We start from the raw sequence: 27,577 nt of genomic DNA on the forward strand, positions 1-27,577 counted from the left end.
TGGACGAATGGGCAACAGGTACAAAATGGTGGCTGAAGCGCCAAGTTGTTCCCCAGGCGGAGGCAGGTTCACCCGAGTCCTCTGAACAAGAGGCTAGTCACTACTGAAAGCAGATTGTTTCTGTGCAATCTCTTAATTAAACTGATACACCTTTCTGTCCGTCTTGCAATATGTTCAAGAACGAGTATCAGGTAATGTTTCGCTGCTGGGAAGTACGAGAATAATTAATGTTAAATAATAAAACGTACCTTAATCATGATTAAGCTTTCAACATATATAATATATACATATAATGGTATATTCGTGGGCAATACCAGCGTCTTTCATAGCTAACCGATTTTGACCTTTTATATTTTGTATAATGCTTTATACAACATTTATACAACAGATCTTTTTTTTACCGTTTATGTTCACATGCTGCAGTTATTGTTGACTATATTCCTGTATAGTCACTGGCTGCATTGTCGATTTCCTTCATTGTGTCCTGTAATCTCTTGCTTCTTAACAACTATTTTAATTTAGCGTTTGCTTTATCAAATTAGAAAACAAACATACGACTTTTTTTTTTACCTTAAATAAAGGGAGGACCATTTGTAGAAATCTTCAGCTCACAAGGCAAAGATCCAGTTGCAAAATGGAAACTTTACGGCAGTCCTGCAGTCCAGAAAGTAAGTTACCGGCTATAGATATAGCTAAAATTGTTTGTTTCTGAAAAATATATTTTAAACCCGTTATATTCACTATATATGTGCAGCCTTCATTGATTTACAATACCACCCTAATGCCTTTTAAATTTATGAAAGTCTTGCAAACTTTGTAATGTGATCACCATTAAAAGAAGTATAGGTGGAAGAAGGGATATGTATGGGTTTGAACAGTGAAAAACAAACCAAAATATAACGGACTAAAGAAAAATACTGCAGATGAAATAAAAACTGAAAATGCTGGAACTATTAAGCAGGTCATGCAGCATCTGTGGAGAGAGAAACAAAGTTGATGGCCAGAATTTTCAGAGGTAAGAATGGGTGGGTGGGGGGGGAGTGGGGAAGTGAAAGTTGTACAATTGTAAAACCTGACCGCAACACTCCCACTTTCACCATTCACTCAGGTGGGAGGGGGGATGTGAGGAATTAACAACATGGGTGGAAGTAGGACTAAGGTTCTGCTGAGCGTTTGAGGAGTTGGAATCCAAATTAAAAAGCAGAACCTCAAAGGTAATAATCTCTGGATTGTTACCTGAGCCACGTGCCAGTTGGCATAGTGATTAACAGATTAGAGGGTTAAATGCGTGGCTCATTTTTGGCCAGGAGTTGCTCTGTTTTTCTTTGGAGCAACTTGATTTTTCTGGAATATCTTTAAAAATCCCCATTCTGCACATTTAATTTGCGCCAGTGTAAGTGAGTTATTTAGGATTTTTTTTTAGTTTAGTTTATTTTTTTCAAAAGGGGGTGTTACCAGCCACCTATGCCTGTTTTGGCCATTTAAGCCAGTTTGGACAGCAAATAGTTGCTCCAAACTAACTTAGACCAGCGTATGTGGCCTCTTGTGGCTGCACAGAAAACACTTGCGGAGAGTTAGAGATAGGGGTGGAAGGGAAGCACAGAGGACTTTGCAAAGCACTAAACACCTTCACAACAGCATTAAAGAAGTATAAAAGCCATCAATAATAAATAAAACTTAAGTCCTACCTTCCTAACTCGAGGGACTGGACTTCTCTCCAGAGAAAACTTAATCAGTGTTGCGTCATAACGATTTGACATGTACCCACACAAAATGCAACGTTCTTGCCACACTGTTGCCTACTGGCCCATTTTTTATCGGGAGTTGCTGTTGAAGATTATCGAGTCATCCCTTCGGCCAGGGATAGGGGCGGCGAGCATCGGGTCGGTCTCTCAGCCTGCAGGACGCGCTGGGAGGGCGAGGAGCTACTGCGCATGCGCGCAGACTACATTGCGCATGCGCACAGCTGCTGGCACTGTTTTTGGCACAGGGCTGTAGCTCCGCCCCCCCCACTCCACGAGAAGCGTCGCGCCAGGACCTGGGACACACAGCAGAGCGGCCGGAATCGTTAGTAAGTTTTTTGGCGCTGTTTTGAGCGCACAAAGTCGGCGTGTTTCGGGCGAATGCACCGGAAAAAGGGGTTGGGGAAATTTGGGCCCAAAGAATGCTGTGGGAGACGGGGTTTTGCTTCACGGGGCACGGGAACCAGTACTGGGGAAAGACGGAGCTGTTCTGTTGGGACAGGCTCCTCTTAAACCGGGCTGGAACTAATGTCCTGGCAAACCGAATAACTTGGGCAGTAGACAGGGCTTTAAACTAATGAAAGGGGTTGGGAGGATTCAGGAAAAAATAAATTTAAAGCGGTAAGAGAAATGTCACAGTTGGTCAGGAAAGGACAGAGAGTAACAAAGGTAATGGGGCATCAGTGACAGGTGACATAAGGGAAAAATAGAAAAAAGTCAAAGCTAAAGGCGTTATATCTGAATCCGCGAAGCATTCTCAAGAAAATAGATGAATTAATAGCACAGATAGAAATGAATAGGTTTGATCTGATAGCCATTATGGAGACGTGGTTGCAAAGTGACAGCTGAGTAAATAAAGAGTGTGGCGAGTGCAGGCCCGAGACTAGTGGCGGACCTGAGCGGGAGCGACTCAACAGATCCAGAATTTGAACGAGTGACATCAGAGTTTTATTTTGAAAAGTGATGTCGGCACAAGGAGCTGATTGGTGAGTTTCTTTTTTTATTTTTAAGGTTTTTTTTTCTGCTCAGTTCATAATCTATTAAATAGAGGCATGGCAGGGCAGCTCAGTCCTGTGGAATGCACATCCTGTGCAATGTGGGAAGTCCTGGATGCTCCTCGTGGCCTGGACGATCACCTCTGCAGGAGGGGTCGCCAGCTGTAGCAGTTTGAGTTCTGGGTTTTGGAGCTTCAGCGGGGGTTGGAGTAACCTCTGTATCCGTGAGGCTGAGAACTTTGTTTCTGGAGCATGTTTCTGGAAGTGGTCACTAATACACTCATAATAAAGGATGAAACTGTAATAAAGGATGAAACTGAATACTGTGTACAATGAGCAAGTGTGACCTTGGCTCCTTTTAATAAGACTCCAGAGTGCAGGTACCTCGTGGGTGGCCTGCTGATATACTGTGCTCCCAAGGGATGCTGGGATTCCTTGGGACTCCAACAGGTGGGCCCTCTGGTAGTCAGGTATCATGCAAGTTACAAATGGTTAAATACATAACAGCACTTCCCCCATGAAGTCAACAGTACACTTATTTACAAGGTGAGACAATTTGGGGTTCTATGCTCCCTTGTCGATCGTCTCGGTACAAATACGGGTGTGAGTGGGTTGGTCAGTTGGGCAGCCGGGCTGCTGGGGATGATGTTCGGCTTCGTGGTCAACCGTGATGTCAGTTGCCACGTGTGTGTGTGTGTGTGTGTGTGTGTGTGTGTTGGAGGGTCAAAGTTGGTGGTGTCTTCTTTGGGTTGCTCGTAGCTGTTGGTGAACTGCAATTTGATTTGGTCCAAATGTTTTCTGTGCATTTGTCCAGTTTGACCTGAAACGCCCTACTCCACTCTTTGACTGTGACCGTGCCAGCGAGCCATTTGGGACCATATCCATAATTGAGCACAAACACAGGATCATTGATCTCAATATCATGTGACAAATTTGAGTGGTCATGGTACACACTTTGTTGATGCCGCTTGCCCTCCACGTGATCACGGAGATAAGGGTGGACAAGAGAGCCTTGTTTTAAGCACCCTTTTCATGAGCAGCTCGGCTGGCGGAACCCCAGTGAGTGAGTGGGATCTGGTGCGGTAGCTGAGCAGCACTTGGGACAACCGGGTCTGCAGGGAGCCTTCTGACACACGTTTCAAGCTTTGCTTAATGGTCTGAACTGCCCGTTTTGCCTGGTCATTGTATGCGGGCTTGAACGGGGCAGATGTGACGTGTTTGATCTCATTACAGGTCATGAATACCTTGAATTCAGCACTAGTGAAGCACGGCCCATTGTCGCTGACTAGGACATCAGGCAAGCCTTGTGTAGTAAACATGGCTCGTAGGCTTTCAATAGTGGGCGTGGATATGCTTGCAGACATTATTGCACATTCAATCCATTTTCAGTAAGCGTCCACGACAACCAAAAACATTTTGCCAGAAATGGGCCCGCATAGTCCACGACCACAAACTTAGCGGTGCCTCTCTGGGTGCATTGCTCAGCTGAGAGCAAGTGTTGCACTGGCGCACGCATGACTCTAAATCTGAGTCGATGCTGGGCCACTACACATGGCATCTGGCTATGCCTTTCATCATTACGATGCCTGGGTGAGTGCTGTGCAGTTCACATATGAACGTATCTCTGCCTTTCTTGCGTAAGACCACCCAATTGCCTCGCAATAGACAGTCCGGCTGCAGGGACAACTCGTCTTTGCATCTATGGAACGGCTTAATCACCTCCTGCATCTCTGCTGGGACACCGGACCAGCTCCCATGGAGGACACAGTTTTTTACCAAGGACAGTAAAAGATCCTCGCTGGTCCAGGTCCTGATCTGGCAGGTCGTAACGGGGGAATTCTCGTTCTCAAATGCCTCCATCCATAACCATGAGCAAGTCTACTGACTGTGCTATTTCCACCCCGGTGGTGGGCAATAGCAGCCGACTGAGAGAATCTGCAGCATTCTCTGTGCCCAGTCTGTGGTGGATTACATAGTTGTATGAGTTGTATGCCGTCAGCGTGAGCGCCCATCTTTGGATGCGGGCAGAGGCGTTGGTATTTGTTATGTATGTTAACCTGTAATTACCATGTCTAACCACCAGAGATCTTATCCCCTGGAGTCCCAAAGGATCCCACAATCCCTTTGGAGCAATTGTATATAAGGAGGCCTCACAGGCTGGAGAGGCACTCTGAGATCTGTAATAAAGGACTACGGTCACACTTACTTTGAGCTTGCAGTATCTAGTCTGACTCCTTAATCAAGACATAACAACTGGCTACGATATCCAGATGACATAGAAACATAGAAAATAGGTGCAGGAGTATGCCATTCGACCCTTCGAGCCAGCACCACCATTCAATATGATCATGGCTGATCATGCAACTTTAGTACCGCATTCCTGCTTTCTCTCCATACCCCTTGATCCCTTTAGCCGTAAGGGCCACATCTAACTCCCTTTTGAAAATATCTAATGAACTGGCCTCAACAACTTTCTGTGGTAGAGAATTCCACAGGTTCACAATTCTCTGAGTGAAGAAGTTTCTCCTCATCTCGGTCCTAAATGGCTTACCCCTTACCCTTAGACTGTGATCCCTGGTTCTGGACTTCCCCAACATCGGGAACATTCTTCCTGCATCTAACCTGTCCAATCCCGCCAGAATTTTATAGGTTTCTATGAGATCCCCTCTCATTCTTCTAAATTCCAGTGAATATAAGCCTAGTCGATCCAGTCTTTCTTCATATGTCAGTCCTGCCATCCCGGGAATCAGTCTGGTGAACCTTTGCTGCACTCCCTCAATAGCAAGAATGTCCTTCCTCAGATTAGGAGACCATAACTGTACACAATATTCAAGGTGTGGCCTCACCAAGGCCCTGTACAACTGCAATAAGACCTCCCTGCTCCTATACTCAAATCCTCTCGCTATGAAGGCCAATGTGCCATTTGCCTTCTTCACCGCCTGCTGTACCTGCATGCCAACTTTCAATGACTGATGTACCTTGACACCCAGGTCTCGTTGCACCTCCCCTTTTCCTAATCTGTCACCATTCAGATAATATTCTGCCTTCCTGTTTTTGCCACCAAAGTGGATAATCTTCATCTATGATCTTTATAATGCAGGGAACACGGCAGCCAATCTGCGCTCAGCAAGCTCCCACAAACAGCAATGTGATAATGACCAGATAATCTGTTTTAGTGATACTGACTGAGGGATAAATATTGGCCAGGACACCGGGGATAACTCCCCTGCCCCTCTTCGAAATAGTGCCATGCATGTTTTACACTGCATGAGAGGGCAGACGGGACCTCTGATTAACGTCTCATCTGAAAGATGGCACCTCCGACAGTGCAGCACTCCCTCAGCACTGCACTGGAGTCCTACCAACTGAGCCATGGCTGACACTACAAATAATGTTTCAAATACTGGGCTTCAAAATCTTGGCAGGAGGAATGGCAATTGATCCTGGGGGAGGGGGAGATAGTGGACACCGCCGTACCCCTGCTGGGAATAAATTGTTTCTGCGCACTTTATCTTTCCATTGAGCTCCCGTAATCATAGTTTTCCAGGACTTCATCCGGTAGGCAAGCTATGGGCACGGGATGCTTGCCCGTGACCCCATCCCACCCCTGCACCACCCAGGACTATTTAAGTAACTCTGTATGGGAGGGGCCAACGCACTGCCGAGTTGGCAGCCCCTGTTGCAGCAGAGACCCTGGAATTCCAGGGTCGCTATATCTAGTATATATGGGCCCTGAAATTTCGGCCTCCCCAAGTCCCGGACCCGGAGCTTGACAGATCTTCCATATCTCCGGAGCGAAGACATTTGCAAGGGCAAGATTGCGGTAATTTACCCATATCTTGCCCAGCAAATGTCCTCAAAAACTCTTGCGCCTGATAAAAACAGGCGCATAGCTGACTTTTACAGGTGTAAGTGTTTTAAAACACACAAACATTGTAAAATAAAATTTAAAAACATTTTATTGCTTAAAAACCCTCCCCACTACAGTAAGTTAATTTTAAACCATAATTAAAAAACCTTTTTTTTTTAAATCTGAGAAATATATATATTTTTAAATACATAAATAACAAATTTAAATTAATAAAAATATGTTGTACATTTTTTCTATCTTTTATTATTGGTTATGTGTGTTTTGGGGGTTGTTTCTCATTCATAACGCCAACTTAAGAGTTCCCATTATTATGAATGAGAATATACTATACCTGATTGGCTGCCCAGAGCCATGTGACTTCAGCTCTAGGCCTGTGCACGCAGTCAGGAGAGGCCTCAGGACCGGGATCTTGCGTGGGTGCAGCAGCTTCAGGTAGGTGTGCATCTTTTTTCTAGAATCCAGTCGAACGCCTGCGGGAAGAAGAAACTGGGATTTTTGGACCAATATCTGTATCGAACCTTGGCTAGACCACACTTGGAGCACTGCGCACAGTCCTGGTCGCTATATTATAAAAAGGATATAGAGGCACTGCTGAAGTTGCAGAGAGGATCTACAAGGATGATACCAGAAATGCGAGGGTATATACATCAGGAAAGGACAAACAGGCTGTGGGTCTCCTTCCTCCCGAAAAAAGGCTGAGGGGTGACGAACCCCAATGCAACAATGCAGAGAACTGGGCATCCTGGAGAAATTTTCGGAGGGCGATGATTGGGAAAGCTTCGTGGAGCGACTTGACCAATACTTTGTGGCCAACGCGCTGGAAGGAGAAGGGAACGCTGCCAAACAAAGGGCGATCTTCCTCACCGTTTGCGGGACACCAACGTATGGCCTCATGAAAAACCTACTCGCTCCAGCAAAACCCACAGACAAGTCGTACGATGAGTTGTGCACACTTGTCCGGGAGCATCTAAACCCGAAGGAAAGCGTTCTGATGGCGAGGTATCAGTTCTACACGTACAAGAGGTCTGAAGACATGGAAGTGGCGAGCTAAGGCGCCTTGAAGGACATTGCGAATTTGAAGGACACTTGGAGCATTTGATCAGGGACTTCTTTGTACTTGGCATTGGCCATGACATAATACTTCGCAAACTTTTGAATGTAGAGACCCCAACCTTGAGTAAAGCCATAGCGATAGCCCAGGCATTGATCTCCGCCAGTGACGATACCAAACAAATTTCCCAGCACACTAGTGCTGCTGCAAGTACTGTGAACAAAGTAACGTTGTTTTCGAATCGAAATGTACATGGCAGGACTTGCACGCCTGTAGCTGCACGTCCGCAGATGACTGAGTCCGCCATCAAGGGTGGTGAATACAAGGCAATTAACACCTTGTTGGCGCTGCGGGGGTAATCATCGATTCCATTCATGCCGCTTCAAAGGATATGTTTGCAAGGGCTGTGGAACAATGAAACACCTCCATCGTATGTGTAGGCGAGCTCCAAACCCTGCTAATCATGCAAACTACCATGTTGCAGAGGAGGACAGATCCACGGTGGATCATGATGAACCAGAGCCTCAGACCGAGGAGCAGAGGTATGTGGTGTGCACACATTTACCACAAAGTGTCCCCCGATAATGCTGAAGGTTGAATTATATGGAGCTGGATACGGGCGCAAGTCAGTCTATAATGAGTAAAAAGACTTTCGATAAGTTGTGGTGCAACAAGGCTTCAAGGCCAGTCCTGACTCCCATTCGTACCAAACTGAGAAAGTACACAAAGGAACTGATTCCCGTAATTAGCAGTGCTACCGTAAATGTCTCCTACGATGGAGCGGGGCACAATTTACCACTCTGGTGGTACCAGGTGATGGCCCCACGCTGTTTGGCAGGAGCTGGCTGGGAAAGATACGCTGGAACTGGGACGACGTCCGAGCGCTTTCGTCCGTTGTTGACACCTCGTGCCCAGGTCCTAAGCAAGTTCCCCTCGCTGTTCGAACCAGGCATTGGGAAGTTCCAAGGAGCAAAAGAGCAGATCCATTTGATTCCGGGGGCGCAACCCATCCATCACAAGGCGGGAGCGGTGCCTTACATGATAGAGAGAGAGAGGATGGAGATCAAGCTGGACAGGCTGCAACGAGAGGGCATCATTTCACCGATCAAATTCAATGAGTGGGCCAGTCCGATTGTTCCAGTCCTCAAGGGAGACGGCACCGTCAGAATCTGTGGTGATTACAAAGTAACTATCAATCGTTTCTCACTGCAGGATCAATACCCACTACCAAAGGCAAATGACCTATTTGCGACGCTGGCAGGAGGGAAAACGTTCACGAAGTTGGACTTGACCTCGGCCTACATGACGCAGGAGCTGGAGGAATCTTCGAAAGGTCTGACCTGCATCAACATGCACAAGGGTCTTTTCGTTTACAACAGATGCCCATTTGGGATTTGATCAGCCGCGGCGATATTCCAGAGGAACATGGAAAGCTTGCTGAAGTCGGTCCCGCGCACCGTGGTCTTCCAGAACGACATCTTGGTTACAGGTCGGGATACCGTCGAGCACCTGCAGAACCTGAAGGAGGTTCTTAGTCGGCTTAATTGTGTGGGACTCAGGCTAAAATGCTCGAAGTGCGTTTTCCTGGCGCCTGAAGTGGTGTTGCTGGGGAGAAGAATTGTGGCGGACGGCATCAGGCCCTCCGATTCGAAGACTGAGGCAATCAAAAACGCACCAAGACCACAGAACGTGACGGAGCTGCGGTTGTTTCTAGGACTCCTGAACTATTTTGGTAACTTCTTACCGGGTCTTAGCACATTGTTAGAACCCCTGCACTCTTTACTGCATAAAGGAGATGAATGGTATGGGGTAAAAGCCAAGAAAATGCCTTTGAGAAAACTAGGAACCTGTTATGTTCAAACAAATTGCTTGTGTTGTACGATCCATGTAAATGTTTGGTACTAGCATGTGATGCGTCGTCGTACGGGGTCGGGTGTGTATTGCAACAAATTAATGAATTTGGGAAATTGCAACCAGTTGCTTATGCATCCAGAAGTCTGTCTAAGGCCAAAAGGGCCTACAGTATGATCGAAAAAGAAGCGTTGGCGTGTGCTTACAGGTTAAAGAAAATGCATCAATATCTGTTCGGGTTCAAATTTGAATTGGAAACTGACCATAAGCTGCTTATATCCCCCTTTTCTGAAAATAAGGGGATAAATACGAATGCATCGGCCCGCATCCAGAGATGGGCGCTCACGTTGTCCGCGTACAATCACGCCATCCGCCACAGGCCAGGCACAGAAAACTTTGCCGATGGGTCTCAGTAGGCTACCATTGCCCACCACCGGGGTGGAGATGGCACAGCCTGCAGATTTAGTTATGGTAATGGAAGCATTCAAGAGTGAGCAATCACCTGTTACCGCCCGACAGATTAGAACCTGGACGAGCCAGGACCCCTTATTGTCCTTAGTAAAAAAACTGTGTGCTCCATGGGAGTTGGTCTAGTGTCCCGTTAAAGATGCAGGAAGAAATAAAGCTGTACCAGTGGTGCAAAGATGAAATGCCTATACAGGCAGACTGCCTCCTATAGGACAATCTGGTAGTTGTGCCAAAAAAGGGCAGGGACACTTTCATTAGTGATTTCCACAGTACCCACCTAGGCATTGTAATGATGAAAGCGCTAGCCAGATCCCACGTGTGGTGGCCCGGTATCTATGCAGACTTGGAGCCCTGTGTACACAAATGTAATACATGTTTCCAGTTAAGCAATGCACCCAGGGAGGCGCCACTAAGTTTATGGTTTTGGCCCTCCAAACCGTGGTCTAGGGTTCATGTCGATTATGCAGGCCCATTCTTGGGAAAAATGTTTTAAGTGGTTGTAGATGCATACTCCAAGTGGATTGAATGGATGATAATGTCGACAAGCACGTCCGCTGTCACCATTGAAAGCCTACGGGCCATGTTTGTCACGCACGGCCTGCCTGATGTCCTTGTAAGTGACAATGGGCTGTGCTTTACCAGTGCCGAATTCAAGGGATTCATGACCCGCAATGAGGTGAAACATGTCACGTCTGCCCCGTTTCAGCCAGCATCCAACGGTCAGGCTGAACGAGCAGTTCAAACAATCAAGCAGAGCTTGAAGAGGGTAACTGAAGGCTCACTGCAGACTCACTTATCCCGAGTCCTGCTTAGTTACCGCACAAGACTCCATTCGCTCACCGGGGTCCCTCCCGCTGAACTGCTCATGAAAAGGGTACTTAAGACGAGGCTCTTGTTAGTCCACTCTGATCTACACGAACAGGTAGAGAGCAGGCGGCTTCAACAGAATACATATCATGATCGCGCAAATGTGTCACGCGAAATTGAAGTAAATGATCCTGTATTTGTGTTGAACTATGGACAAGGTCCCAAGTGGATTGCTGGCACTGTTTTGGCCAAAGAGGGGAGTAGGGTGTTTGTGGTCAAACTCGCAAATGGACTCACCTGCAGAAAACACTTGGACCAAACCAAACTCAGATTTACGGACTGTCCAGAACAACCCACAATAGACTCTACCTTTTTCGGATCCTCCAACACACACACAAGTGGCAACTGGCCCAGCGTTTGACCACGAAGCAGAACCCATCAGCAGCTCAGCAAGATTCACCACCCTTAGCAGTCCAGCAAGGTCAGCGCGCAGCAGCCCAGCGAAGGCCCAACAAACGACTCACCAACACCAGCATTTGCACTGAGACGATCAACCAGGGAAAGGAAGGCTCCAGATCAACTCTTATTCTAAATAGTTACACTATTGACTTTGTGCGGGAGGGGGAGTGTTATGTATGTTAACCTGTAATTACCATGTCTAACCACCAGAAGGCTTATCCCCTGGAGTCCCAAGGGATCCACAATCCCTTGGGAGCATTTGAATATAAGGAGGCCTCACAGGATGGAGAGGCACTCTGAGATCTGTAATAAAGGACTACGGTCACACTTACTTTGAACTTGCAGTATCTAGTCTGACTCCTTAATCAAGACATAACAGTATTAATCGCTTTATTCTCACAGAACAGCGATATTAACGGATTGTGGTCAGTTTCAAGCTCAAACTTGAGCCTAAATAAGTACTGGTGCATTTTTTTCACCCCGTAGCCGCACGCCAGAGCCTCTTTTTCAATCATGCTGTAGGCCCTTTCGGCCTTGGACAAACTCCTGGACGCATAAGCGACCGGTTGCAAAATCTCCAATTCATTAGCCTGTTGTAACATACACCTGAGCCCGTATGACGAAGCGTTGCAAGCTTAGCACTAATCGTTGACGAGGATTAATCAGGACAAGCAGTTTGTTTGAACACAACAGATTTCTGGCTTTCTTAAAGGCAGCCTCTTGTGAATTCCCCCATACCCAGTCGTCTCCCTTGCGCAGTAGCGCTTGTAGGGATTCTAGCAGGGTGCTTAACCCAGGTAGGAAATTACCAAAATAGTTCAGGAGTCCCAGGAAAGACTGCAACTCTGTCACGTTCTGTGGTCACGGCGCGTTCTTGATGGCCTTTGTCTTGGCATCGGTGGGTCTGATGCCGTCTGCTGTGATTCTTCCCAAGAACTCGACGTCCTGTGCCAGGAAAACACACTTCGAGCATTTCAACCTGAGCCCCACGCGATCCAACCGACTAAGAACCTCTTCCAGATTCTTCAAATGCTCAATGGTGTTCCCACTGACACCTGGGACATCCCCACTGATACCTGAGAGTCCCTGGCCCAAGACCGCCCTAAGTGGAGGAAGTGCATCCGACAGGGCGCTGAACACCTCGAGTCTCAACGCCGAGAGCATGCAGAAATCAAGCGTAGACAACGGAAAGAGCGTGCGGCAAACCAGTCCCACCCACCCCTTCCCTCAACGACTATCTGCCTCTCGTATTGGACTGTTCAGCCACCAAAGAACTTACTTCAGGAGTGGAAGCAAGTCTTCCTCGATTCTGAGGGATTGCCGATGAATGGTGTCCCGACCTGTAGCCAATGTCGTCCTGGAAAACCATAGTGCAAGGAACCGACTTTAGCAGGCTCTCCATGTTCCGCTGGAAGATGGCCGCGGCCGACCGAATCCCGAGCGGGCACCGGTTGTAGATGAACAGACTTTTGTGCGTGTTGATGCAGGTGAGGCCTTTCGAAGACTCCGCCAGCTCCTGCGTCATGTAGGCCGAGGTCGGGTCCAGCTTGGTGAACATCTTCCCTTCAGCCGGTGTCGCAAATGGGTCGTCTGCCTTGGGTAGCGGGTACAGATCCTGCAGCGAAACATTTAATCGTTACTTTATAGTTCCCACAAATTCTAACCGTGCCGTCCTCCTTAAGTACCGGGACAATCTGACTGGCCCAGTCGTTGAATTCCACCGGCGCAATGATGCCTTCACGTTGCAGCCTGTCCAGCTCAATTTCCACTTTTTCACGCATTGTGTACGGTACCGCCCGTGCCTTGTGGTGGATAGGTCGCATACCGGAAACCAAATGGATCTGCACTTTCGCCCCCGAGAAGCTTCCAGTGCTTGGCTCGAACAACGATGGGAACTTGCTCAGAACCTGGGTACATGAGGCCTTGTCGACAGACGAAAGTGCTCGGATGTCGTCCCAATTCCAGCAGATTTTTCCCAGCCAGCTTCTGCCAAACAACGTGAGGCCATCCCCTGGTACAATCCACAGCGGGAGTTCGTGTACTGCTCCGTCATAGTAGACTTTTTTTCTGCACTGCCAATTACAGGGATTAGTTCCTTAGTGTAAGTCCTAAGTTTGGTGTGAATGGGGCTGAGCTTGAGCCTGTGTGCCTTTTTTCCCCACAGCCTGTCTAAGGCCTTTTTACTCATTATGGACTGACTTGCCCCCGTGCCCAGTTCCATAGATACTGGAATACCGTTCAGTTCAACTTTCAACATTATTGGTGGACATTTTGTAGTGAATGTGTGTACCTCGTACACTTCTGCCTCCACGGTACAAGTCTCCAATTCAGCCTGTTCCACAGTAGATCGATCTTCCTCTGCAACGTAGTGGTTTGCAGGGTTTGCAGCTCGCCTGCACATTTGCTGGAAGTGTCCCATTGTTCTTCAACCATTGCACGCATAGTGCTTAAAGCGGCATTGATGGGGCAGATGATCACCTCCACAGCGGCAACAAGGTGTTAACGCAAAGCAGTTAACGATTGATGGACTTTGGGTCACGGGTCAATTGAAGTCGGGCCGCAGCAGCCAGCGTGTATGTTCTGCCATATACATTTCTGCTCGAGACCGACGTTAGTTTATGCACCGTACTGGCCGAAACTTCTTTGCTCTGCGAAATCTGTTTGGTGTTGTCGCTGGTGGACATAAATGCCTGGGCTATCGTTGAGGCTTTACTTAGATTCGGAGTTTCTACAGTCAACAGTTTGTGAAGGATTGTCTCATGTCCAATGCCCAGTACAAAAAAGTCTGAGCATTTATTCTAGGAATCCCTCAAACTCACAATGTCCTGCGAAAACGCCTTAGTTTGGCGACGTAGCTAGGCTCTTCCTGGCCCACCGATCATTGACACGTGCGGAACCGATATATCTCCATCAAAATGCTTTCCTTAGGATTTAGGTGCTACCAGACCAGCGTACACAATTTTTCGAAGGATTTCTCTGTTGGTTTTGCTGGGGCCAGGAGATTCTTCATGAGGCCATATGTTGTTTCCCCACAGACAGTTAGGAGATTGTCCCCTTCCAGCTTGTTGGCCACGAAGTATTGGTCGAGTCTCTCCACGAAGGCCTCCCAATCCTCCCCTTCTGAAAAATTCTCCAGGATGCCGATTGTTCTTTGCATTTTTGCGTGGTTGTTCGTTACCTCGTCGCCAATTGGTACACAATAAAGGATGAAACTGAGTACTGTGTACAATGAGCAAGTGTGACCTTAGTTCCTTTTAATAAGACCCCAGAGTGCAGGTACTTCGTGGGTGGCCTGCTTATATACTGTGCTCCCAAGGGATGCTGGCGGGGGGGGTGAGGAAGAAGGGCGGAAAAGCAATAGTGCGAGGGGATTTGTTAGTTGGGGAAATAGACGGGTATTTCTGTGGCCGCAGGTGTGACTCCAGGATGATATGTTGCCTTCCTGGTGCCAGGGTCAAAGATATCACTGAATGGCTGTCGGACCTTCTGAGGCGGGAAGGTGAACAGCCAGAGGCTGTGGACCAATGACATGGGTAGAAAGAAGGATGAGGTCCTACAGGCAGAATTTAAGGAGCTAGGAAAGGTATTAAAAATCAGGACCTCAAAGTTAGTCATCTCCTGATTGCTCCTGGTGACATGTGACATGAGTAGAGAAATAGGAGGAATAGAGCAGATGAATGCGTGGCTGGAGAGATGGTTCAGGAGGGAGGCCTTTAGATTCCTGAGGCATTAGGACCATTTCTGGGGGAGGTGGGACCTGTACAAGCAAGATGAGTTGCACCTCAACAGGGCAGGACCAATATCTTCGCAGGGCGGGGGGGTTGCTATTATGGAGGGTTTAAACTAGCTTGGCAGGGGAATGGGAACCTGAGAGTAGATTTAGAAGAGAAAAACACAAAGCAAGAAATGGAAGGCAGAAAATTAGTAAGTGAGTTTGGAAGGCAGAAGAAATTAAGGCGAGAAAATAGACTACAAGGCAATTTGGCAATGCTAAATCATATATACTTTACTGCAAGGTGTCTAGGAAATAGGGCATTCGAGCTAAGGGCACAGATAGACATATGGGAGTATGATATTATAGCTATTATTGAGACATGACTGAAAGAAGGGCAGAAATGGCAGCTCAACATTTCTGGTTAGAGTTTCAGACGAGATAGAGAGGGGGGTTAAAAAAGGAGGGGGTTGTCAGTATTGGTTAAAGAAACAATTACAGCTGTGAGAAGGGATGTTGTTAGCAGGGTCATCAAATGAGGCTATATGGGTTGAACTAAAGATAAAAAGGGGCAATCACACTGCTGGGAGTGTACTCTAGATCCCAAACCATCCAAGGGAGATAGAAGAGCCAATATGTAGGTACATTTCTGACCAGTGCAAAAACAATAGGGCAGTAATAGTGTGGGATTTCAATTACCCTAATGTTAACTGGAATACTATCAGTGTAAAAGGTATAGAGGGCACAGAATTCCTAAATTGCATTCTGGAGAATTTTTAGCCATACATAGCAAGCCCAACAAGAGGGAATTTACTTATGGAGAATGAAGCTCGGCAGGTGGAAGGAGTATCAATGGGAGAGCAATTTTGTGGTAATGACCATAATTCAGTTAGTAAAGGACAAAGGTAAAACTGGAGTAAAGGTTCTAAATTGGGGGATGGTGGTCAATGGGGGGCAGCCAATTTTACTAGGTTGAGAAGTGATTTAGCAAAAGTGGAGTGGAAACGGCTACTTGAAGGTAAATCAATGTCAGAGCAGTGGGAGGCATTCAAGAGAGAAATGCATGGAGTTCAGGGTAAAGATGGTCCCATTAAGAAAAAGGGTAAAACTGCCAAATTTAAAGCCCACTGGATGACGAGGTGCATACAGAGTAAGATAAGACAAAAAAGGGAAGTTTATATCGGATATCGAGAGCTCAATACTGCAGAAAGCCTGTAAGAGTATAGAAAGTGTAGGGTTGAAATTAAGAAGGAAATTAGGAAAGCAAAGAGAGGGCATGAAAAAATACTGCCAAGTAGAATCAAAGAAAACCGAAAGATGTTTTATAATTACATAAAGAGCAAGAGGATAATGAAGGAAAGAGTAGGGCCTATTCGGGACCAAAATGGTGATCTATGTGGGTAAGGTATTGAATATTTTGCAGCTGTCTTCACAAAAGAGGGGGACGATACCGAAGTTGAAGTTAAGGAGGAAGAGAGTGAAATATTGAATGGGATATACATAGTAAGAGAGGAAGTATTGAGGGATTTAGCATCTTTGAAAGTAGATAAATTGCCAGGACCAGATGAAATATATCCGAGGCTAATAAAAGAACAGGAGAGGAAATTGCAGAGGCTCTGATCATAATTTTCCAATCATCCCTGGCTACAGGAGTGGTGCCAGAGGATTGGGGAACTGCTAACATTGTACCATTGTTTAAAAAGGGAGGAAGGAATAAATCGAATAATTACAGGTCAGTTAGTTTAACCTCCGTGGTGGGCAAATTATTGGAATCAACTCTGAGGGACAGTACAAACTTTCATTTAGAAAGACACCGATTAATCAAGGACCGTCAGCATGGATTTGTTAAGGGAAGGTCGTGTCTGACTAACTTGGTTGAATTTTTGAGGAGGTAATAAGGAGGGTCGATGAAGGCAGTGCATTTGATGTAGTCTATATGGATTTTAGGAAGGCTTTTGACAAGGTCCCACATGACCGGCTGATCAAAAAAGTAAAAGCCCATGGAATCTACAGGAGAGTGGCAAATTGGATCCAAAATTGGCTCAGTGGCAGGAAGCAAAAGGTAATGGTTGACGGGTGTTTTTGTGACTGGAAAACTGTTTCCAGTGAGGTTCCACAGGGCTCCATACTAGGTTCCTTGCTTTTTGTGGTATGTATTAATGATTTAGACTTAAATGCAGGGGGCATGAAATAATTTTCTATTTGATTCTTTTGTCAATTATCTTAAATCTGTGTTATCTGGTTACTGGTCCACCCACCAATGGAAATAGTTTCTCCTTATTTACTCTTATCAAAAACCTTTAATTTTGAGCACCACTATTAAATCTTCTCCTCTTCTTCTTCTCTGTTCAAAAGAGAACAATCCCAGCTTCTCTAGTCTCTCCATGTACATGTGTCCAGTGATATAGTTTGACTTGCCTCCAATTCTGATCCGAGAGATATATTAAAACAGATTCTCCACAATACGCAAAATAACCACTAATTTTATCACTTTCATTTCTGTTTTTTGGGAATAATCCTGACCCGAACTGAATCTGAGAAAAGGGATTTGAATAATCCTTAAAAAAACAGCCATTGTAACAAACCTTTGTGAAGTAGCTAACCTATTCCATCTCATTGGATTGGTGCTCTGATTTGCCAGATCAGCATCAACCTCGTCTTATTTGTGTTAACTTCTCTGATTTATGCTGGTTCTGCAGCTCACTGAGATTTACCTAAGATTGTCTGCGTAACTACTTCTTCTTAAAAAATCAGCTGCATAAAGCTGACTTCTAACATCTCGAGCTGAAATCTTGCAGAAAAAATGTGTCTGATCACCCTGTCTTTACATATTTATTAATGGAAGTGGCAACAGTTTGTAACCCTATCTTAGTCATATTGTGGGTTTTAAATCTATGTTTAATAATGTCTTCAATCCTTGCTGTTGCTCTGTTGTCTCCAGATTCCTTAATGTTAGGAATTATTTCTTCACATTTTACATAAGAACATGAACATAAGAAATATGAGCAGGAGTAGGCCATACAGCCCCTCGAGCCTGCTCCGCCATTTAATATGAACATGGCTGATCCGATCATGGACTCGGGTCCATTTCCCTGCCTGCTCCCTATAACCCCTTATTCCCTTATCAGTTAAGAAACTGTCTATCTCTCTTAAATCCATTCAATGTCCCAGCTTCCACAGCACTCTGAGGCAGTGAATTCCACAGATTTATAACCCTCTGAGAAGAAATTCCTCTTCGTCTCAATTTTAAATGGGTGGCCCCTTTTTCTAAGATTATGCCCCCTAGTTCTAGTCTCCCCCATCAGTGGAAACATCCTCTTCATTCACCTTGTCAAGCCCCCTCATAATCTTACACGTTTCGATAAGATTACCTCTCATTTTTCTGAATTCCATTGAGTAGAGGCCCAACCTACTCGACCTTTCCTCATAAGTTAACCCTCTCATCTCCGGAATCAACCTTGTGAACCTTCTCTGAACTGCGTCCAAAGCAAGTATATGGAAACCAAAACTGTACGCAGTATTTCAGGTGTGGCCTCACCAATAACCTGTATAACTGTAGCAAGACTTCCTTGCTTTTATACTACATCTCCTTTGCAATAAAGGCCAGGATTCCATTGGCCTTCCTGATCACTTGCTGTACCGGCATACTAACCTTTTGTGTTTCATGCACAAGTACCCCCAGGTCCTGTTGTACTTTGCAATTTTTCTTCATTTAACTTGCTCTTTGATTTTTTTTTTCTGAAAAAGTGTATAACCTCACACTTTCCAACATTATACTCCATCTGCCAAATTTTTGCCCACTCACTTAGCCTGTCTATGTCCTTTTGTAGATTTTTGTGTCCTCCTCACACATTGCTTTTTCTCTCATCTTTGTATCATCAGCAAACTTGGCTACATTACATGTGGTCCCTTCTTCCAAGTCATTACTATAGATTGTAAATAGTTGGGGTCCCAGCACTGATCCCTACTGCACTCCACTAGTTACAGATTGCAAACCAGAGAATGAACCATTTATCCCGACTCTCTGTTTTCTGTTAGTCAATTCTCTATCCATATTACCCCCAACCCCATGAACTTTTATCTTGTGTAATAACCTTTTATGTGGCACTTTGTCAAATGCCTTCTGGAAGTCCAAATAAACCACATCCACTGGTTTCTCTTTATCCACCCTGTTCATTACATCCTCAAAGAATTCCAGCATATTTGTCAAACATGACTTCCCCTTCATAAATCCATGCTGACTCTGCCGGACTGAATTTCCAAATGTCTTGCAACTGCTTCTTTAATAATAGACTCCAACAATTCCCAACCACAGATGTTAGGCTAACTGGTCTGTAGTTTCCTGCTCTTTGTCTTTTTTAAATGGGGCGAGATATTTGCGGTTTTCCAATCTGTTGGGACCTCCCCAGAATCCAGGGAATGTTGGTAAATTACAACCAATGCATCCACTATCCCTGCCGCTACTTCTCTTAAGACCCTAGGATGCAAGCCATCAGTTCCAAGGGATTTATCTGCCTTTAGTCCCATTATCTTGCTGAGTACCACCTCCTTTGTGATTGTGTTAAGTTCCTCCCTCCTCCCCTCCCATCGCCCCTTGACTATGCACTGTTGGGATACTGTTTGTGTTATCTACTGTAAAGACTGATACAAAATATTCAGAGTTTCTGCCATCTTCATGTTCCTCATTATTAATTCCCCGGGAATTAATAATGAGGAACCAACATTTACTTTAGCCACTCTTTTTTCCTTTTTATATATCTATAGAAACTCCTATCTGTTTTTATGGGCCCAAGTTTCCACATGATTTGCGCCTGATTTTTAGGAGCAACTGGTGGAGAACGGACTATCTTAGAAATCGCAATTCTCCACATTTTTTTTTTCTGCAGTTCTAGTCAGGTAGAACAGTTCTACTTTGGAACAGAATTTTTTCTTCAAAAGGGGACGTGTCCGGCCACTGACGCCTGATTTGAAAGTTTCCACAGTGAAAACGTACTCCAAACTAAAGTAGAATGGAGCAAGTGAAGATTTTTGTAGAACTGAAAAAAACCTGTTCTACACATTAAAAAATCTGGCGCAGGTTACAAATTAGGCGTCCAGAACGAGGTGCGGGGGAGGGAAGGGAAGTCATTAAATTCTATAATAAATCCTTATTTATACTTGTACAAATAAATCCAACCTGAATAGACATTTATAAGCAAAGAAAAGATTAAATAAACCATCTTCCTACCTGTGTGAAAGTGCTTCAGGCAGGCCTTTCCAGAGAGAGAGAGAGAGAGAGGTGTGTCGGGAGTGGTCCAGAGGCAGGGGGGGGGGGCGGGGAGCGAGTGTCGAGTCTGGTCGGGGGGGGGGGGGGAGCCTTAGTCACGCAGGGCTAGGGGCTGCGTGCTTCGGGCCCCTCCCACACTTCGGCGCCTGGAGCTAAAGCACTTGCGTGCCCACTGTAGCGCGCATGTGCAGAGGTCCCGGCACTGTTTTCAGCGCAGGGACCTGGCTCCGCCCCCCCACAGCTCGTGCTGGCTGCGCCGAGGGCCAGAGGACCTGCAAGTAGGTGGAGAAAACCGAGGATTTTTTTAGGCGCACTTTGTGGCGCGAAAAACGGGCGCCCAGCTCGGAGGGACGCCCGTTTTTTTTCTTGTGGAAACTTGGGCCCTATATTTCATGCTAGTTTACATATTTTCATGGAGTATTACAAATGGATCCTGTTGGAAGTGTTTTGATATTTGCCTTCTCTACAGTTCTAATATATTAAGAATATGAAATAGAGAAGTATATAGCTGAATAACCATTCGAACCAATTATTGCAGCAACAATGCCTCAATAGAACTTAGATATTTTTTCCAAACTCTGGTTGTATTTTTGACCCATCTATAGTCAGTGGCCAAAACAATGCAGCACTATAAGAAACTTTGTCATCGACCTGTATATTCCTTTCATATTTCTGCATCTGAAAAAACACAGCCTATGATTCTTAAAATTCTCAACTCAGTAACATCTGAACATTTCAATGAACTTGACAAGAAACTTAATCTTATCAGACTGTTGCAGTAATCACACTGAAAACTGCTTGTGTGTGTGCATGTGTATCCACAAATCAATTGCCCAGTAACTTGGAAGTTTGTTGTATTCTCAATTGATTAGTGGCTTCCTGCCATCAAATGCTTGGTAAAGTTTGAAAATTAGTGCAGCATTTTACAGGAGTATGTGCTTAGTTGTCGATATGTGGCTGTCAACATCAAGAGCATGTTCAGAGTGAACTTTTCTAATCACGAAGAGTGAGACAAACAGAAAAATCATTGAAACATGCTGATTTTAAAGGATGGCATACTTCAAAATAAATTACATTTATAAAGCAAAATGAGTATTTTACAGGTGTCATAATCCCTGAAGTGTTGGCTAAATTATTTTAATATAGGGATTTATAAGATTAGTTAGATTAATTGTATGCAAAGCTCCATTCTCTACAAACATAACTGTCCTCATGCCAGGTTACTCATTTCTTTGCTTACCGAGGAATAGAGAAGGCAGATGAGCAACATGTAAACCAGGGCATTCAATCCCGTTCGTATGTACATTCCAGTTGTATACAGAGGCTTTTCTGATGGTGGGCAGCAGGGCAAGTTGCCATTGTTTATCAATAGGTTTGAAATTATATGCAAATGCCTTTCTCTCAGATGACTCTGGGCTTTTATTTTTTTTAAAGACAGACAGACTTGCATTTATATAGTGCCTTCCATGACATCAGGAAGTCCTAAACCAAGTGGCTTTACAACCAATGAAGTATTTTTGAAGTGTAGTCACTGTTACATTGTTGAAAATATGGCAGCCAATTTGAAATAAATGATCAGATTATCCATTTTAGGTGTTGGATCAGAGATAAATGTTGGCCAGGAAACTGGGGAGAACTCCCCTGCTCTTCAGATAGTGCCGTGGGATCTTTTAGTGTCCACTTGAGAGGGCAGCTGGGGCCTCGGTTAATGTTTCATCTGAAAGACCAACAGCGCAGCGCTCCCTCAGTACAGCACTGAAGTGCCATTCTGGATTATGTGTTTTTTTAAAAAACGCATGTACTGATAGTATTTTACATATACTGATACGTAATTTGTCTTGGAATCCAGAATCAGTCATTCAGTTTTCCAGTAAGCTACAGTAATTTGTGTGACAGTGAAGTACTATCTACAAAAGTCAGATGCGATGAGCAGGTGGAAGTTGCTGACTGATCTTAGAATGTCTTTTTACTATAACACTGCAAAACTAAGTAGTAATAAATCTCACCCTTTGTTGGAAAAAATGTCTTGGTTCCTCAAGTGGAGACTTTGCACTGTAAAGAAAGGAAGAAAGATTTGCATTTATATCGTGCCTTTAGTGTTGGCTGTGGCTCAGTAGGCAGCACATTCGCCTCTGAGTCAGAAGGTTGTGGGTTCAAGTCCAACACCAGGGACTTGGACACACAAATCCAGGTTGATACTCCAATGCAATGCTGAGGGAGTGCTGCACTGTCGGAGCTGCCGTCTTATGGATGAGACATTAAACCGAGGCCCTGTGTGCGCTCTCAGGTGGATGTTAAAGATCCCATGGCACTATTTCGAAGAAGAGCAGGGAAGTTATCCCTGGTGTCCTGGCCAATTTTTATTCCTCAGTCAATATAACACACAGATTATCTGGTCATTATCACATTGCTGTTTGTGGGAGCTTGCTGTACACACGTTCGCTGCCGCGTTTCCCACATTGCAACAGTGACTACACTTCAAAAAAGTACTTAATTGGCTGTAAAGTGCTTTGAGACATCCGGTAGTCATGAAAGGCGCTATATAAATACAAGTCTTTCTTTTCATGACTTCTACAACAACAACAACTTATATTTATATAGCACCTTTAATGTAGTAAAAAGTCCCACGGCACTTCACAGGAGTGTTTTTAAGACAAAACAAATGAATTTGACACCTAGCCACATAAGAAGAAATTACAGCAGATGACCAAAAGCTTGGTTAAAGAGATAGGTATTAAGGAGCGTCTTGAATGAGGAAAGAGAGGTGGTGAGATTTAGGAAGGGAGTTCCACAGCTTCGGGCCCAGGCAGCTGAAGGCATGGCCACCAATGGTTGAGCAGTTATAATCGGGGATCAGAATTTGAGGAACGCAGACGTCTAGGGTGGTTGTGAGGCTGAAGGAGATTACAGAGATAGGAAGGGGTGAGACCATGGAAGGATTTGTAAACAAGGATGAGAATTTTGAAATCGAAGCGGAGCCAATGTAGGTCAGCGAGCAGAGGGGTGATGGGTGAGCGGGACTTGGTGCGAGTTAGGACATGGGCTGCCGAGTTTTGGATGACCTCCAGTTTATGTAGGGTAGAATGTATGAAGCCAGCCAGGAGTGTGTTGGATTAGTCAAGTCTCGAAGTAATAAAGGCACGTTTGACGGTTTCAGCAGTAGTTGAGCTGAGGCAGGGCTGTAGGCAGGCAATGTTAGAGGTGGGTCAACTATAACACCTAGGTTGTCAACAGTCTGGTTTAGTCTCCGATAGATGCTAGGGAGAGGGATGGAATCTGTGGCTACGGAACGCAATTTGTAGCAGGGGACAAAGACAATGGTTTCGGTCCTCCCAATATTTAATTGGAGAAAATCTCTGCTCATCCTGTACTGGATGTCGGACAAGCCATCTGACAATTTAGGGATCATGGAGGGGTTGAGAGAAGTGGTCGTGAGGTCGAGCTGGGTGTTGTAAGCGTCTTGGGATGTTTTACTACGTTGAAGGTGCTATATAAATGAAAGTTATTATTACATGTGGAAACTGACTCCATGTTCTCGGATGATGTCGCCAAGAGGCAGCATATGGATGAGAAATTGGGGGACACCAGAGGTAACGATGAGTCAGTGGAAAGAGAAGCCATTACAGGTGATTTTTCTGGCTACGATTAGATAGATAAGAATGGAACCAGGCGAGTGCAGTACCACCCAGCTGGACGGTGGTGAAGAGGCGTTGGAGGAGAAAGGAGAGGTCAACCATGTCAAAGGCTGCAGACAGGTCGAGGAGGGATAGTTTGCCTGGAGGGATAGTTTATGATCTGGAATTATAATCCTTCTAATGTATGTGTGACAAACCATAGAACCATAAATTGAGACAGCACTGAATGAGGCCATTTGGCCCATCATGCCTGTGCTGGCTCTTTGAAGGAGCTATCTAATAGGTCGCATTCCCCTGCTTATTCCTCATTCCTGCAAATTTTTCTCCATTCAAGTATTTATCCAATTCCCTTTTGAAAGTTAATAATGAAATCTGCTTCCACCGCCATTTCTGGCAGTGCATTCCAGATCATAACATCTTGCTGCTTTTTAAAAAAAACGATCCTCATCTCACTGCTAGTGCTTTTTACCTTACATTTGTGTCCTCTGGCTACCTACCCTTCTGCCACTGTAAATAGTTTCTCTTTATTTACTTTTCAAAATGCTTCATAATTTTGAACACCTATCAAAGCTCCCCTTAACCTTCCCTGCTCCAAGGCGAGCAACCCCGAAATTGAGAAAAGTGAATCAAATTTTTAGTGTATATAGGGTTATACATAAACCAATCTTTGATGCTGCTGGGACAATTTGAGAAGACTGTTTTTAAAAAAAAAAAGCATACGTTATCCTTGGCTTTATAAATAGAGGCATAGTGTACAAAAGCAAGGAAGTTATGCTCAACCTTTACAAATCACTGGTTTAGCCCCAGCTGGGGTACTGTGTCCAATTCTGGAAGGGTGTCCAGACTTTAGAGAAGGTGCAGAGGAAGTTTACTGGAATGGTACCAGGGATGTGGGACTTTAGTTAAATGGAGAGGCCAAATAAGTTGGGGTTACATAGAATGACTATGCAAAAATAGAGAAGCTGAATATTTTTTTAAATGGTGAGAGAGTGGGAAATGTTGGTATTCTGAGGACCTAGCTGTCCTTGTACATGAATCATAAAGTTAACATGCAGGTACAGCAAGCAAATGGTCATTTAGCCTTATTACAAAGGGATTGTTGCACAAGAGTAAAGAAGTCTTACTACAATTGTATAGGGGCTCGGTGAGACACAGCTGGAGTACAGTGTACAGTTTTGGTCTCCTTACCCAAGGAAGGATGTTATTTGTCTTGGAGGGAGTGCAGCGAAGGTTCATTAGACCGATTCCTGGGATGAGAGGTCAGTTGTAAGAGGAAAAGATTGAGTACACTAGGCCTATATTCCCTACAGTTTCGAAGAATGAGAGCTGATCTCATTGAAACATATATAATTCTTAAAGGGCTCGATATGCGATGTGGAGTATTACAAAGATACTCGACACAAGTCTGTTTTGGAGAAAAGAATTGTTTATTAAGTACTCGATCGATGGAGAGACAGCTTCTACATGAGTTCAGTAACTCGGTGACCCAAACCAGCTGTTCTCTCTGAACAATCGTCAGGTTACTGTTTTTATACAGTCAAAATACATACAAAATCATGAAGTTCCGCGCGGAGGCTTTCCATTTGTTGTTTCCCTGCCGCGTCTCAAAATTGTCGCCTACCTACTACGATTAATTGGTTAAATACAATTATATTGACAGCAAGCTTCGTTATCTCCCGTGTGCGCCTTTTATCTGATAGGTTACGTGCCACATCATTCTCAGGTCTGCGAACTCTTGTCCTCTTGGCCTAACTGCTTTCAACTAGTTGAGATGTTTTTCAATTGTCTTTTGTTTCCCGTAATCTCTTACCACCCCATGTGACCTAGCTTTGGAGTGTATTTTTCGCAACTGTCTGGTTTGTACTGTGATAAGGTGATCTATCTTCCTGAGAGTTCTAATTTTCTCATTTTCCCCGAGTTCGTAGCACGTATTTTTTCTTTTTTCTCACAGCCTTTCTTTTGGTTTTTAACTTTACTTAATTAGGTCCACTTTGATTAATTAGGTTCCCTCTATTTAATTTTTTTTTCTACAATAAGGTAGATGCTGGGAGTTTGTTTCTGCTGGCTAGGGAGTTGAGAACTAGGGGTCACAGGCTCAGAATAAGGTGTCGGCCATTTAAGATTACGATGAAGAGAAATTTCTTCACTTAAAGCGTAGTGAATCTTTTGGACTTCTCTAGAAAGAAAGACTTGTATTTATACAGCGCCTTCCATGACCACCGGACATCTCAAAGTGTTTTACAGCCAATCAAGTACTTTTGGAGGGCAGTTACTGTTGTAATGTAGGAAACGTGGCAGCCAACTTGTGCACAGCAAACCCCCACAAACAGCAATGTGATAATGATCAGATAATTTGTTTTTGTGATGTTGATTTGAGGGATAAACATTGGCCAGAACACTGGAGATAATTCCTCTGCTCTTCTTCACAATAGTGCCATGGGATCTTTTACCTGAGAGCGCATTGTGGGCCTCAGTTTAACATCTCATCCGAAAGACAGCACCTCCGACAACACAGTTCTCTCTCAGCACTGCACTGGATTGTCAGCCTAGATTTATGTGCTCAAGTTTCTGGAGTTGGACTTGAACCCACAACCTTCTGACTCCGAGGCGAATGTGCTACCCACTGAGCCACAGCAGACACTACCCCCAAGAACTGTGGATGCTCAGTCGTTGAGTATATTCAAGACAGGAATTGATAGATTTATTAGATACTAAGGGAATCAAGGGATATGGGGATAGTGCAGGAACATGGAATTGAGGTTTATCAGCCATGATATTGAATGGAGGAGCAGTCTCAAAGGGCTGAATGGCGTACTCTTGCTCCATAACATTGAATGTATAGCACAGAAACAGGCCACTCGGCTCAACTGGCCTGTGCTGGTGTTAATATTCCACACGAGTCTCCTCCCCTTACATCTGCCCATCTCAGCCTTTCAGCATATCTTTCTATTCCCTTTTCCCACATGTACTCCTCTAGCTTCCTTCTGAAAGCATCTCAGCTATTTGCCGAAGTAGTTGTTCACTATATCTGCCATTTCTCCATCATTACTTATAAGTTTATCTTGTTCATTCCTTATTGGCCCTATCCCTACTTTAATTTTCCTTTTGTTATTTGTGTTCTATAGGACACTTTATTTCATTTTATATTCCTTATAATTTGATTTTGTAATTTCTCTTTGCCTTCCTGATTTTTTTAAAATTAAACTTTTCTCCCAAGTTGCTTGTATTCCCTTTTGTCCTCCTCGCCTTCAGTATCTATGTATTTCTTGTAGTGCTTTGTGTTACAGGTAGATATTTAATTTCATTACCCATAACTTAATCTAGATCAAGAAATTAAACTGTAAACCACGTTACTTAAATACAAATGTAATTAAATAGGATAAAGTCATAGAAGATGGCAGTGCAGATGGTGTGCCATAACTGCAGCATGTGGGAGTTTGTGGAGAGCATTGTGATCCCATACAATCATATTTGAAGTAAGTGCCTGCATCTTGAGTAACTTCAACTCCGAGTTGTTGAGCTGGAATCTGAGGTGCAGATATTGGGGGCGGGGGGAGACACTTTGATCCAGGAGACAGTCGCACCTTTCAGTTACATAGTGGTACAGATCTGGTCAGGGACAGGAGGTTGCGACGGCAAGTCGGGCAGGTGAGAGGACCCTAGCTGCAGTGCTGGAGGAGCCTCGCCATTTGTCCTTATCCAACAGGTTTGAAGTTCTTG

At 44.8% G+C, this 27,577-nt stretch overlaps 1 protein-coding gene across 5 annotated transcripts in view; it reads left to right on the top strand.

The window, feature by feature from the left end:
* The window catches only part of cfap20dc (CFAP20 domain containing), a 635,198-nt gene that overhangs the window by 15,614 nt on the left and 592,007 nt on the right, over nt 1–27,577 (top strand). For 4 of the 5 annotated variants that reach the window (XR_011596045.1, XM_070895233.1, XM_070895234.1 and 1 more), the window contains exons 1-2: nt 11–191; nt 582–668. Coding sequence is in view for 3 of the 5 variants with exons in the window: in XM_070895233.1 (XP_070751334.1) it covers nt 171–191; nt 582–668 (108 nt within the window). In the remaining 2 variants the exon portion in view is untranslated. Of the gene's footprint in view, nt 1–10; nt 192–581; nt 669–27,577 lie in introns of those variants that run through there. The other variant, XM_070895235.1, reaches the window with a different exon arrangement.

This window comes from Pristiophorus japonicus, chromosome 12, assembly GCF_044704955.1.
Source record: "Pristiophorus japonicus isolate sPriJap1 chromosome 12, sPriJap1.hap1, whole genome shotgun sequence".
Classification (NCBI taxonomy): domain Eukaryota; kingdom Metazoa; phylum Chordata; class Chondrichthyes; family Pristiophoridae; genus Pristiophorus; species Pristiophorus japonicus.